General features: G+C 44.1%; 1 protein-coding gene across 3 annotated transcripts in view; it reads right to left on the bottom strand.

Annotated features, from left to right (window-relative positions):
- GK (glycerol kinase) overlaps nt 1-2495 on the bottom strand; it is a 78272-nt gene extending 75777 nt beyond the window's left edge. For all 3 annotated transcript variants that reach the window (XM_029240716.1, XM_029240715.1, XM_029240714.1), the window contains exon 1: nt 2287-2495. In XM_029240716.1, the coding sequence (XP_029096549.1) occupies nt 2287-2364 (78 nt within the window). In that variant the 5' untranslated portion in view covers nt 2365-2495. The remainder of the gene's footprint in view (nt 1-2286) is intronic.
- Between the last annotated feature and the right edge of the window lie 11584 nt (nt 2496-14079).

Below are 14079 nucleotides of genomic sequence, written 5' to 3'. Positions count from 1 at the left end.
AAAGGCTCATGACACTGAACAACTGATTGTGATGATACTAAGTTTTCATTCCTTCCCCACCAATGCAGAAAGATGCCTCTTGGGCAACAAAATCTGAGGGACCAGGAACAACCTGCAGTAGATAAAGAAGATTGCTGGGCTATGTGGAGAGCAACAGTGAAAAGTCAAAAGGAAGACAGGCACAGTCAGGCTGGTAACTAAAAAGGCAGCCTACAGAGTTATGAAATATTTTACCCACTTTCATAGAGGGCAAAGGCTGCATAAAGTTGAGAACAACTGCCATGTTTGGTTTGGCCCCTACAATCCATTAGGAACTAGTTGCCAACATTTAAGAACAGGAAGATTTCACTGAAAACTCTAGACTACCAGCTTTTCTTAAAGAATTTGAAGATTTGGCAGCACGGGGCTAGTGTTCCTGCCTGGCAGCTATAGGTTTCCCCTTAGCCTGAGTCTGCTCTCCAGTCTGCCCTCCTCCCTCTACCTGCCTGGCCCCTGGAGGCATTTGTGTGGGCAATTCTTGAATACGGCCTCAAAACTCAACGAACAGCGCACTGTCTTAATGGTCTTTCTTAATTTGGGAAGATGACAGTGATGATTGTGTATTTTATTAATCAAATCCAGGTAGGCTAAGTTTCTTACTTATGATTCTGGATTACTTTATAGACACTTACATGAAAATAAGACATAGTGAAACCTGCCCTGGGTGATCAGAAGGTAAACAATGTAAGAGACGGTAGAATTATGTCTTGGCAGCTCAAACCAGGGTAAGTCATTAAATAAGAACCAAGCTAAAACTGGACTGAAGGCTTTTGACTTTAGACAAGAGAGATGAGCATCAAAATGAAGGTACAGGGGCTTCCCTGGTGGCACAGTGGTTGAGAGTCCGCCTGCCAATGCAGGGGACACGGGTTCGAGCCCCGGTCTGGGAGGATCCCACATGCCACGGAGCAAATGGGCCCGTGAGCCACAACTACTGAGCCTGCGTGTCTGGAGCCTGTGCTCCTCAACAAGAGAGGCCGCGATAGTGAGAGGCCCACGCACTGCGATGAAGAGTGGCCCCCACTCGCTGCAACTAGAGAAAGCCCTCGCACAGAAACGAAGACCCAACACAGCCAAAAATAAATTAATTAATTAATTAAAAAAAAAACAAAAATACTCACTAAAAAAAAAATGAAGGTGCAAATGCAGGTTTTGGTCAAGTGGTCAACTAAACAGAGCTCTGAAAAATATACATATACTGTATGTACAATGTATACATACAGTATATATACATACTAAATAATGCATGAAAACATGATTTGAGACAAAGAAGTGAAGAGGGAGCTAAGTAGTCATTAAATATTTACATCAACTTGCCAGATTAGTCAAATGTCCACTGAAAGCATGGGCTCTTAAACAACAATAGTTTTTTAAAATTACTTTTAAATTATCTTACTGAAGTCAGTGCTAGATCACTTTAAGAGCAAGTTTCCTAATTGCCCAAAACAAATTAATCAGCAGAAAGTCACTTAAATAGCACTCCATTATGGCAAAACTCTGCTGTCAGACATGGTAAATAAAACGAGAAATAGAATTTCCCTGCCGCTTTACGCTGTGAAGCGCAGAGAGGACAGTCATCTTTGTAATGGGCAAAGTATCAGAAATGAAATTTACGAATCTTCGAAATTAAATAAAGACTCTGGTAAAAGCAGTGTAGTGTGACTTTTTCCTAATGTGCTCTGCCACTCGCCGGCCCCCGCCCCCCCGCCTTAGCATTCTACCTTCTGCAATGTCTGTGGGAGAGAATGACAAGGCATCATCACGCTAATACTATATTCGTTCCACTGCTCCAAAGGACGCTGTTAGGCTACCACAGCCGTGACACAGCTTCCCCCATCCAAGGACGTCCTGCCCCCGGCAGGCCAAATGCTTCTGGGGAAGACTGCAGCAGCGGTCAATGTGGCCACCTGTCCCTGGCTGCAGGCGGGCTGCTCTGCACGGACGCTCGACGAGTCCTAGCTCCCTTCGAGGGAGGAGTCCCCCCATTAGAAGGCGGCCCGGTTCCTCCTTCAAGGCCACGGCTGCTCAGCTCAGCCGCGGGGGTCGCGAGAGGCCGCGTTCCCCCAGGCCCGGGCGGGGCAGCTCCAGCGTGGCAAGTCCCGCTCCGGGGCTCTTGGCCTCCTTCTCTTGCCTGGCGGCCGGGGCCCCGGGCCGTGGGAAGAACGGGATGGGGACGCGACACCCAGCCCCGGCGTTCCAAGGCTCCCGCCCCGGTTCATCACCTACTCAGGGGCACCCCGGGCTCACCAAAAAGCGCGTCGAGCTGGTGCCCTGGTCCACTGCTCCCACCAACGGCCCCAAAACTGCTTTCTTCGCGGCTGCCATGAAACCAGCTTGGGGTCGGCGGGCGGTCGCAGCCCGTTTCCCTGAGTGACGGCGGCGGGCGGCGAAGGGGCGGGCGGCGAGTCGGGAGGGCCGGGGGACCGGCAGCAGTAGGTGGCTCGGACCGCGCTCGGGCGGCCCCTTTACCGGCGCGGAGCCTTCTCACCCCGCCCCTCCAGCCCAGGCCCCGCCCCCACCAGCGTTCCCCACGACTCCGGGGGCGGGGCGGAGGGGGGGGGCGCTGTCTGCCTGGCCGACCAATTACCGAAAGCGGAAAGAGAAGGAACATTCAGACAATCTGAGGTAGCTAGACGTCACGGGGGCGGGGCCTGGGCGCGGCGGAGGCGGTGGCCGGCGCGGCAGGTCACGTGGGCCCGGCGACCAGGCGGCCAAGTCGGCCTGCCGCAGGGCCGGGGCTGGGGCAGGTGGTGCCCACGGTCAGGGAGCGTCTCTGGCCCGCGGAAAGGGCACAACCCTACCAGCGCCCTGGGGCTTCCGCTCGCGGATAGGTCCCAAAGGGCAGAACTGCTTGTTCCTCTGGTGGGCTGTGCAGAGCAAGACGTGAGTCACTCTTTGGACCGACCCTACCGGGCCTTCCCGCGCTTCCCACGCCCCGCCCACTTCCCGGTTCCTTGTCCAAGAAAAGAATAATCCTCTCTACTGGGACTGACCCTATGTAGTGTCACCTTCAGGAGCAGGGCGAATCCTTCGCCTTTGGAGGCTTTTCAGGGATAATGAACGAGTTTGTTCTTTCGGTTTAGCGTTTAAGTGAAGCGCTCAAAATCAACCTCCTGGGGTCATTAGTAGACTATCCGGAAAGAAGTCGCCGGGGTCCTCCCTGTCCTGATGCGCCCTTGCCCCTCGTTTGGCCTCAGTCTGGTGTCCCCTCCCTCACAGGCCCTTTTCTTCTCCCTCCGGTAAATGATGTGAACAGCAAAAGGAGAAAAGAGTCCTGCTTATTTGACCTTGAATTTACCTTGCTGGATTCTTTTAGATCCTATGTTCCAGGAGTTTTCAAAGTCTGGACCGAGACCCAATGTGAGAAATAGCTTACAAAACAACCCCAAGCCTGTGTGCCGACGTGTGTGTGTGTGTGTGTGTGTGTGCGTGCGCGCCTGCGCGCGCATTTATAATTTATATAGTTACATATATATATAAATACATTTTATATATTTTTACATACATTTTAAATGTTTCCAAAAACATATTTATCCTTCAATGCTATGCATTCTGTATCTTTTTTATTCTACTGCGTATCATTTTTTTTTAAATGCTGGTTGAAAAATCACTAAATTGATTTTGTAAACCAGCATGCTCAATCAATTTCAAAAGCATTGTACTATTCCCACACTCGCATTTTTTTCCACTCCATTTCCCCAATCTCTCACGGTTCTGGAACATCATTTCTATTTTTCCCCCCTCTCGCCTTCCTCTACACCACCTCACTTATTCATCTCCGTGTTTATAGTTTTACAACTCTTGCTCTGGAAGCAAATTTTCCTACACTCTGTCTAGAAATCGAATTCTAGTGTTCCAGATGAGGCCTACTTGTAGAGATGTTGGACTTGGTAACTACTGATAAACTGGCTTGCTTAAGGGTAGGAGTGCAGATGAATCAGTATTTCTGAATTTCCTGGAAGAGGAAGAGACACAGACAGGCATACAGGCACATGTAAAGGAACTAGGCTAACTTGCCCCTAAACACCCTGAAAAATTTAATTGACTGCAATACATAAGGATTTCCTTGACGCTAACAGGCAGTAAAAAGAAAGCCACCAGGCTTCCCTGGTGGCGCAGTGGTTAAGAATCCTCCTGCCAATGTAGGGGACACGGGTTCAAGCCCTGGTCCGGGAAGATCCCACATGCTGTGGAGCAACTAAGCCCGTGTACCACAACTACTGAGCCTGTGCTCTACAGCCCGCGAGCCACCACTACTGAGCCCGCGTACCGCAACTGCTAAAGCCCGTGCTCCTAGAGCCTGTGTTCCGCAAGAAGAGAAGCCACCGCAATAAGAAGCCCATGCACCACAACTAGAGAAAGCCCCCGCGCAGCAACAAAGACCCAATGCAGCCAAAAATTTAAAAAATAAATAAAATAAATAAATTTATTTTTTAAAAAGTTAAAAAAAAAAGCCACCAAACCTACCACTTTGATCCATTAAAAGAAAAAAAAAAATCCCTGACCATGTTTGAACTTTCACACACTTCTGACTCTCAGATTCTAACAGGACAGCAAACTATTTGTTCAGCAGCATCATGTGATCAGAATTCAGACATTTCAGTAAAAGTGGGGCTAGACGTACATGAGAGATTCTAAAACTTATTGATCCTGTGGTCCCCACAATAGTCTGTGTTCCACATCCTTATTCTTTTCACCAAAACAGAACTTAGGCCACTGAGGAAATGTGACTTGTGCACGTCTCATCCCAGATGGAATCTGAACTATGATCCCTTCTTGTCTTAACACAGGCATTCGAAACATCTGCCCAGTGTTCCAGAAACTCAAGATACTTATCGGACCCCTACCCTAAAATAACTCACGATTCCTTAAAGACAAATATTTCCTTTCTTGTGTTGGTTCAACTGTAATTCTTGAACAACCTTATGGCTTTTGACTATATAAGCCCCTGACTCTTTATCTTCCCCAGAACAGAACCTGAATCTGTGTCTCCAGAATTGCAATTCCTAAGACTCCCACAAAGCTCTTTGTTTTGCAGCCTTGATACTGATTATTGATACCAAGGGAAGGGTCTTAAATGGCAGAATCGAGCTCAGCCGTATCTCAACTCCACACCCTAAATATTTACTCTGACTGTCATAAACCTATTTGCTTTTATCCTTTTGGAATCTCCCCCGTTTGCCTGCCCTCTCACATCCCTTTAAACCCCAGCTACAGTCTGTAAACTCAAATCTATATAAATGCAAAAGTCAACCAATATATCTTCTGATTCCATTTTTCATACTATGATTGAGAAAAAGTTGGAAATAACTGTTGATGACAAATTAATCAAGGGACTTCCCTGGCAGTCCAGTGGTTAAGACTCCGGGCTTCCACTGCAGGGGGCACTGGTTCAATCCCTCATCGGGGAACTAAGATCCCATGTGCTGCATGGCACGGCCAAAAACAAAACCAAAAAATAATCAATTGTCAATCTAAGAAAGAAATGGAAAATTTTATTCGATCCAACCTGAGGATTATAACCCAGGAGACAGTCTTTTAGAAAGCTCTGAGGACTGTTAGAAGACACAGCACGGTTATGTTTTTGAGACAAAGGGTGATATGTCAAATGACATATTGACAGTTTGCACAATGCAGACCTGCATGTAGAAAGCCAGTAGTGGGTCACCCTGTCTCTTTACAAAATTAAGAAGGAATGTTAACTCCTAAGGGGCTCTGGTTAATGCAGATGCACAATACACACTAAAGGGGAGGGAGGAAGCCCCAACAGACAGAGAATAATTTTATGTTTAAATTTTTCTTGTCTTGCCATAAAATATGAATTTAATTTCATCATAACAATGGTCCACGTGAGGCCCAGAGTGCATGAGCGGCTCATCTGAGTCCTTCTGTGGTAGAACCAAGACTAGAATTTCCATCTCCTTGACACAAGCCTAGTGCCCTTTGATAGCAACCTGAGGAAAACTAGGAAGAGAAATGGATAAAAAGGAAAAAGGTAGGATGGTCCGCCTTGATCTCCCCAACACTCGTTGAGATTTGAAGGCAAAGCGGTAGAAGAAACACTGGATTGGAAAACTAAGGACCTTGGCCTAGTGTTGGCCCTGGCATTCAACACTTAATCTTCCTAAACTTGAGTAACTCATTGCCTCCCATGTCTTTCTTTTGCTTGTTTGTAAAATTGGGAAAATCACTGACGTGGGTGGGTTAATGTGAGACTGAAGTGACACAGTGTCTGTGAAAGCACTCTACAAGCAGCACAGCTCATCATGAAAAGCAAGATGTAGTCTCACTGGCAAGTGTGTTTCTATCAAAGAAATCCAGAGGTAAAGACCAAAGTCCTTCATGCAAATGATTTAAGTAGGTTGAGTCATCAAAAGCTCACTGTGAAATATTTCTGACTGGTAGAGCAAGAAACCAGTGTTAACTCCCCACCCACCCCTTGGAGAGTCTCTGGCTGTTTCACTTATTCCTCCTCTAGTTTTCCTTGTTCTTTAATTAACACAGAATTTATATAAGCAGAAAGGCTACATTTCCTTAGGGATCTTTTTCTTTTTGTCCAGTAGTGCTTCTTGGTCTTTCCATATTTGCCTGTCTTATTTTTTCTAGTCTAGTCTATTTGGAAAGCTAGCCTTTCCTTAATCTCTCCCTGCTATTCTAATAATTACTTGGATATGGATTGATATAGATACGAAAAAAAAAACATAACATGGAAAGTTAGTGCCGGAAAGGATGACAATAAATAGGGGCAGCACCCCTTTATTTTATGGGATGATGTAGGCAGATGTACGAAGTGCTTTGCCCAAGGTAGCAGAGGAAGTTAAAGACAGATCCAAAATTTAAATATACTTGATAAAAACAGCCAAATTGGGCGCCTTCCCCTCTCCCCATGGGAACTGGACAATCCACTCGCATGCATGTTAATAATGTAAGTATAACTACCTAATATTATGTATCACTTCATGCAATGTTACAGTTGTAACAGAGTTAGGACACGGCAATTATTCTCAAACTTTACCTACATTAGAACCACCTAGAGGACTTGTTAAAACCTGGGCCCACAACCCCAGAATTTCTGGTTTAGTAGATGAGTTCTGGAAATTTGCATTTCTAACAAGCTCCCAGGTGGTGCTGATACTGCTGGTACAAGGACCACACACTTTGAGAACCACTGTGCTATGGGTATGCTGGAATTTCTATTTTTCTAGGATTTGGCAGAACTGTGAGGTATGAGAAATTTGTCTTATGATTTGTGTAGACCTTTTTGTCCCAAATCTTAGTTTCCTGCTAACAATCAAATAATCTGCTTAGAATATTGGTAGTGAAGGTTCAGGGCAGAGATTCTCAAACATTAGTCTGTGTCAGAATCACCTAGGGCACTTGTTAAGGATTCAGATTCCTGCCACCTTCTCCCTACCCCGACCCCTCAAATGCAATGTGCAAGGCTCCTTGGTGCCAGGGATTTTGTACTGATCATTATTATATCCCTAGGGTCTGGGTGTTCTACAAGTGATGGTTGAATGAATGAATGAATCAATCAATCAATGTGATAGACTGTTACATAGGTGGTTCCTAATGAATCATGCCTTTTGATAATAATGTCCTTGTGTTGTAACTTCCCACATTTGTGGGGCGGGGGATCATTTTAAAGTTTTATTATAGGCTTTGCTGCTGGATACAAAAGAAAGACAACTGTCACAGGTATCAGGGGCAGTACATACCAAGTCTAAGCTGTAGAAAACCATTTCAAAATATAAACTTGTTTTTGGAATACACTGTGTCAAAGGCTGTCCATATTAATGCCTTTGGTATAAAGTGGTAACATTTCCCTTGATAAGCAGACAACACCCATCCATTACCTTATACACATTTCCACCTCCTGTAACTACTCTACTCTCACTCACCCAAACTAGTCACAACTCACTTCTGTCCCTTCACAGGTGCAGAGGAGATTTGGCTTGGGCCACGTGACTTTCATGGTCAATGGGATGTTAGCAAACATGATGCAGATGGAGACTTGATAAGTACTTGTACAAGAAACATACGCCCTCTTGAAACTGAGCCACGCTGTTAAGAAAGCCAAACTAACCTACTAGCCAATGAGAAGCCACGTGGAGGAGAACTATGGCATTCTAGCTGACCAACACCAACTTCCAGATATGTAAATGAAACCATCTTGGATATTTCAGCCCCAGCAGAGCTCCCAGCCGACTGCAGCTGCTAAATGAGTGGCCCAGTTGAATGAGTGACCTTAGCCACTATCACCTAAAGCAGGAAAACCAGATACGCCCAGCTGGTTCACAGAGTTATGAGAGATAATAAATGGTTGCTGTTTTTAGCCACTTGGCTTTGGAGCAACAGGGAAATGACACAATGAGTACATTTTGGTGTGATCTCTATTCCTCACAGAATTTAATTCTTAGTCATATTTGGTTACAACCAAGACACTGGCTCTTTTGGAAAAATCAAAGTATGAGCACCCAGAAGCTTTCTTGTTTTCCAAAAACTTTCAACTGATGCAAGTTGAGAAGCTTTCAATTTGAAAACCTGTTCCTGATAAGGTTCTGGGGCAGGGATGATACCTGGAATGCCTTTGAAGTCTTGGTTGGGTCTGTTAAGGGCAGTGGTGCTTAAGGTGGGACCCCTGTCACTTTGGTTGGTTTTATTTCCTTCCCCCAGCATCTGTTTGGCCCTCTAGTCTCACATTCCTCTTATATCCCTCACGCTTTCTCTTTTGTGTGCTTGTTTGACTTTCCCTTTTTATATGCTCACCTCCAAGCCTCCAGTGGCTAATAGAAGACAAAGATGTAAGTTCCTTTTTACTTTCTGCCTTTTGCCACTATAAAGATGTAAAAAGTATGAATAATGACCCAAATGAAGTCAAAGTAACCACAATTATGTTCAATATTGTGTTCAATTATGTTCGTGATTAGAAATTATGCATTACATTCATAATCATGGGGCAATGACTTTTCCAGTGCTCCATTCACATATTCATATCAAACAGAGAAAAGAAAACCGATTTAGTGCCTTTCTGACAAGTCCCATAGGAGGCACAAAATACATGTTGAATGGATGAAGGGAATTCACTAATCTCAGTGAGATTACAATAATTGATTTGCTGATTCTTTGAAAAAAAATGTGTGCTCTTGCAAAGAAAAGGTAACTTTACAGTTTATTTGTTTAATCTCCCTATTTAAACTTGACTAGGAAAAAAATTGGAGGAAAATCTATCATTTATCACTCAGTAATGGCGTGTAAGGAAAGAGGAACAGTGATCTTAGTTGAAGTATGTTCACTGTTCTTTTAATGGGAGGCTCTATTCATTTTTGAAACATTCCACTGAAATCGTCTGTGTCTTTGGGGAAACTTCTTATGTGTGAAGAAACATATGGATTTATTTTTTTAATTAAAGGATTGGAAATAATTTTTCAGATTACCTAGCTCAGCTGAACTTATTAGAGTGGGAGAAAATAAAGGCAAGAATCTAAGTCGCTTGTCCAAGGTCACTCAAATGTATGAAGTTGGTCACAAAGTGGTGAGATGCACATGTGTGTCTTATGAATTTGTTACTATTCATGGAAAAAGAACTCAGAGTATATGCCAACCTACAATGAATCAACAGTACTATTTTCCAAAGAAACTGTAAACATATAAACATTATATATATTAATTATTGAGCCATCAGTGAAAAAAAGCCTGTAGCTTCTTTCTTTCTTTCTTTATTTTTGGCCACACTGTGGCTTGTGGGATCTTAGTTCCCTGACCCGGGACTGAACCCAGGCCCTTGACAGTGAAAGCACAGAGTCCTAACCACTGGACCACCAGGGAATTCCCTGTGGCCCTTTTTCAGAGTTTTTCTACCATACTTTTTGTACTCCATTCTCCCAAGGCCCCATATCTCACCACTGTACACAAAACCTAGGTCTTCATCTCTATCGCCAATCTATGTTACAGAATGAGGAATTAAAAACCACAGAGAAACACCAGATGCTGGCAAGGATGTGGGGCAGCAGGAACTCTGATTCATTGCTGGTGGGCACGCAAAATGGTACAGCCACTTTGGAAGACACCATGGCAGTTTCTTACAAAACTAAACGAACTCTTACCATAGGATCCAGCAATTGTTCTCTTCGGTGTTTACCCAGAGGAGCTGAAGACTTGTATCTACACAAGAACCCGCAGCAGGTGTTTATAGCAGCTTTATCCATAACTGCCAAAACTTGGAAGCCACCAAGATGTCCTTCAGTAGGTGAATAGATGAACTGTGGTACATGCAGACAATAGAATATTATTCAGTGCTAAAAAGAAATGAGCTATCAAGCCATGAAAACACACGAAGGGATCTTAAATGGACATTGCTAAGTGAAAGAAGGCAATATGAAAAGGCTACACACTATATGATTCCAACTATGTGACAATCTGGAAAAGGCAAAACTATGGAGACAGTAAAAAGATCAGTGCTTGCCTGGGGCTTGTGGGGTGGGGATGTGTGGGGATGAATAGGTAGAGCACAGAAGGTTTTCAGGTCTGTATCATTACTATAATGATGCATACATGTCATTACACATTTGTCTAAAACCATAGAATATAAATACTAAGAGCGAACCCTAATGTGAACTATGGACAGTCGGGGATAATGATGTGTCAGCGTAGGTTCATTAGTTGTAACAAATGTACCACTCTGGTAGGGGATGCTGATAACGGGGGAGGCTGTGGGGATGGGGGCAGTGGCCATATGGGAATTCGCTATCCTTCCCGCTCAATTTTGTTGTGAACCAAAAACTGCTCTAAAAAAATCTATTAAAAAAAAAACCTGTAGAAATAGTTTTGATAGATATGAATGGTTCTGTCCCCTACTTATTCTCCTCAGCTGGCTGTATGTCACTGGGCATTCATTACTTTGGTTGAGAAATCACCACTCTTTCCCTCCCATTGCCATTTCGATACTCTGGTCTCGACCTCCTTTACTTACTTACTTACTTATTTATGTATGTATTTATTTATGGCCAGCGCCTCGAGGCATGCATGATTTTAGTTCCCCGACCAGGGGTCAAACTCAAACCCATGCCTCTGCAGTGGAAACGCGGAGTCCTATCCACTGGACCACCAGGGAATTCCCTCAACCTCCTTTACTTTTTTTTTTTTTTTTTTTTGCGGTACGCGGGCCTCTCACTGTTGTGGCCTCTCCCATTGCGGAGCACAGGCTCCGGATGCGCAGGCTCAGCGGCCATGGCTCACGGGCCCAGCCGCTCCGCGGCATGTGGGATCTTCCCGGACCTGGGCACGAACCCGTGTCCCCTGCATCGGCAGGCGGACTCTCAACCTCTGCGACACCAGGGAAGCCCCTCCTTTACTTTTGACCACATTGCTTGCATTGGTATATTTCCTTGTTTATGCTAAAATAAATTTTATCAGAATTCTTTTTAGTTGCATTTTAATAAGCTTATGAATTGAATAATCTTTTAAAGCTAAGGCTATTTTAAATATTTTGTGAAAATTGGCACATCATGGAATCACTAACTTCTGGAGAACAGAGGGTTTTTTCCTCCTTTTAAGAATAGTTGGTCCCCAAATTCCTGCTATTCAGGAGAATTTCAAGAACACTTTGTACTTACATTTTCAAATGTACCTTAACTTCTCCACTCCCCTTCATGCCCTTTCCCCTAATTGCTGGTTCATGACACTACAGTCCACAAATGGAAATTTTTTCTTTGTCGTTCATGTCTGGAAATGATGGTGATGTCACAATCGTTGGTTAGGCAACACAGCAAGAGGAACCTGGTTAAAGGGAAAATAACTTCTATCTGTAAATTAGTATTTGTACAATGAAGAAACCATGAGTTTGTATGACTCTCCTCTCATGATCTCCTCTTCTTTTGGATGGGGTGAGAGGACATCTCTGCCCATTAAAGAGAACTTGCTTTGACGTAGTGCCAATGTCTAGATACTTTGAGATGCCTGCATATTCCACAGGTGACAGAGTCCATATTGCTTCATCCTTTAGAGATCTCCAGTCTGCTAGTCTCACAGATATGGACACCCACACTGGCATATGTGTTCAGAAATAGAGGACAGAGCGATGATTCACAGCTATGTGGTTATGAAGCTTAAAGGAACAAGCCCCATTTCAAGTAAGGGTTTGATGCCTTCTGTGGTACCCTCAGTGAAGTGTTTTGCGGCAGAATAGCTTTTCCCTCTATAATTACATTTATTATTTGGGAGCCTTCTCTGCTAAGAAGTACAAGAGAGCTTGTTATGTGGATTGCATTCAGGAAAGACTATTTTCAATCTTTTGATATTTTCCCCCTGTTAATTCTACTGATATTCTTTGTTTCTAAAGGAGGGAAGGCAGATTATATATTCCAATGAGAGTGAAAATACTACAGAGACTTGTATATTTGATAACATTTTTCCTTTCTTTTTTTAAAAAATCGAGGTATGATTGACATACAACATTATACTACTTTCAGGTGTACAATGTAACCATTCGACCCTGCAGACACTGTAAAATGATCACTACAATAAGTCTAGTCACCATCCATCACCATAAAAAGTCCCCCTCAAATTTTTTTTCTTGTGATTAGAACTTTCAAGATCCATTCTCCCGGCAACCTTCAAACATGCACGACAATGCCATTGACTATCATCACCATGCTGTTCACCATACCCATGACCTATACTTTTCACAACCGGAAGTCTGTACCTCCGGAACCCCTTCACCCATTTCACCCACCCCCCAACCTTCCTCGCTCCTGGCAACCACCACACTGTTCTCCATATCCATGAGTTGTGTTTTGTTTGTTTTGTGTTCTAGATTCCACATGTGAGATCATACGGTATTTGTCTCTCTGTCTGACGTATTTCACTTAGGATAATGCCCTCAAGTTCCATCCATGTTGTCGCAAACAGCAAGATTTCATTCTGTTTCATAACTATTTAGACCTGTGTTTCTATGGCTTTAGAGGCGCACAAGTCTCTGAGTTAAAATCTTGATCTCTTCTAAAGGTATGTAGGACAAGTTGTAACAAACTGGAGGTTTTCTTAGACTCACTCCTTTAAAAATACCACTTCCCTGGCCTTTGGCCTTTGCTCACAGGTCCTTCTTTAGCAATATTCCCTCCTCCCTCCCTGCCCGTTGTAGTTTGTCCTATGTTGTTGCAATAATGGCTTCCAATGTGTTCACTCCTTCCTGTATCCAAGCCCTTGCTTAGTCTCCAACACCCTGGTTTACACTTGACCAGATGACTTGCTTTGGCTAAGGGAGCAATAGTAACTATGACATGAGCAGAGACTTAAAACAAGCTTCTTCATTTGGGCCAGGGCTCCTTTGCTGCTCCTTTGGTAGTCCTCAAAGTATCACATGGAGAAGACTGGGCTAGCCTCTTGGAGGATGACAGACCTCATGGAGCAGAGACAAGTCGTTGCTACTGAGGCCCTACTAGAAAAACCAGCTTAGCAATCACCAGGCATGTCAGTGAGGCTATCCTAGAATGTCTAGCCTCAGCCCAGCTGGCCTCGTCCAGAAGAGCCATCACAAATGTGCCAGTCATCACAGATAAGCCACAGGATTGTGAACTAAATAAAATATTTTGTTATTCTAAGCCCCTAAATTTCAAGATGGTTTGTTATGCAGCAAAAGCTACGTGATACACAGTCTCAATCAGTTTGGTTTTCTATCATGTGAGGGAATACCGATCACACAACTGGTTGCTCATCTTTCCTCTTCTTCCATTAAGGGCAATATCTTAGTCCAGTTCTTTAGTTACAAGGGACAAAACCCATTTAAGTTAGCTAAAAATAAAACTCTGTGTGTATATGTGTGCATATGTGTGTGCAGGTGCACATGTGTATATGCTAAGTGAGGTAAGGGATGGTCTTTCTTTTTTTTTTTTTGGCTGCGCTGGGTCTTTGTTGCTGCGCGTGGGCTTTCTCTGGTTGCGGCGAGCGGGGGCTACTCTTCGTTGTGGTGCACGGGCTTCTCATTGCAGTGGCTTCTCTTGTTGTGGAGCACGGGCTCTAGGTGCGCGGGCTTCAGTAGTT

The sequence above is a fragment of the Monodon monoceros genome, unplaced genomic scaffold (genome assembly GCF_005190385.1).
Source record: "Monodon monoceros isolate NGI ecotype Baffin Bay Population unplaced genomic scaffold, NGI_Narwhal_1 Super_Scaffold_22, whole genome shotgun sequence".
NCBI lineage: Eukaryota > Metazoa > Chordata > Mammalia > Artiodactyla > Monodontidae > Monodon > Monodon monoceros.
This window is presented reverse-complemented; position numbering and strand designations above follow the sequence as displayed.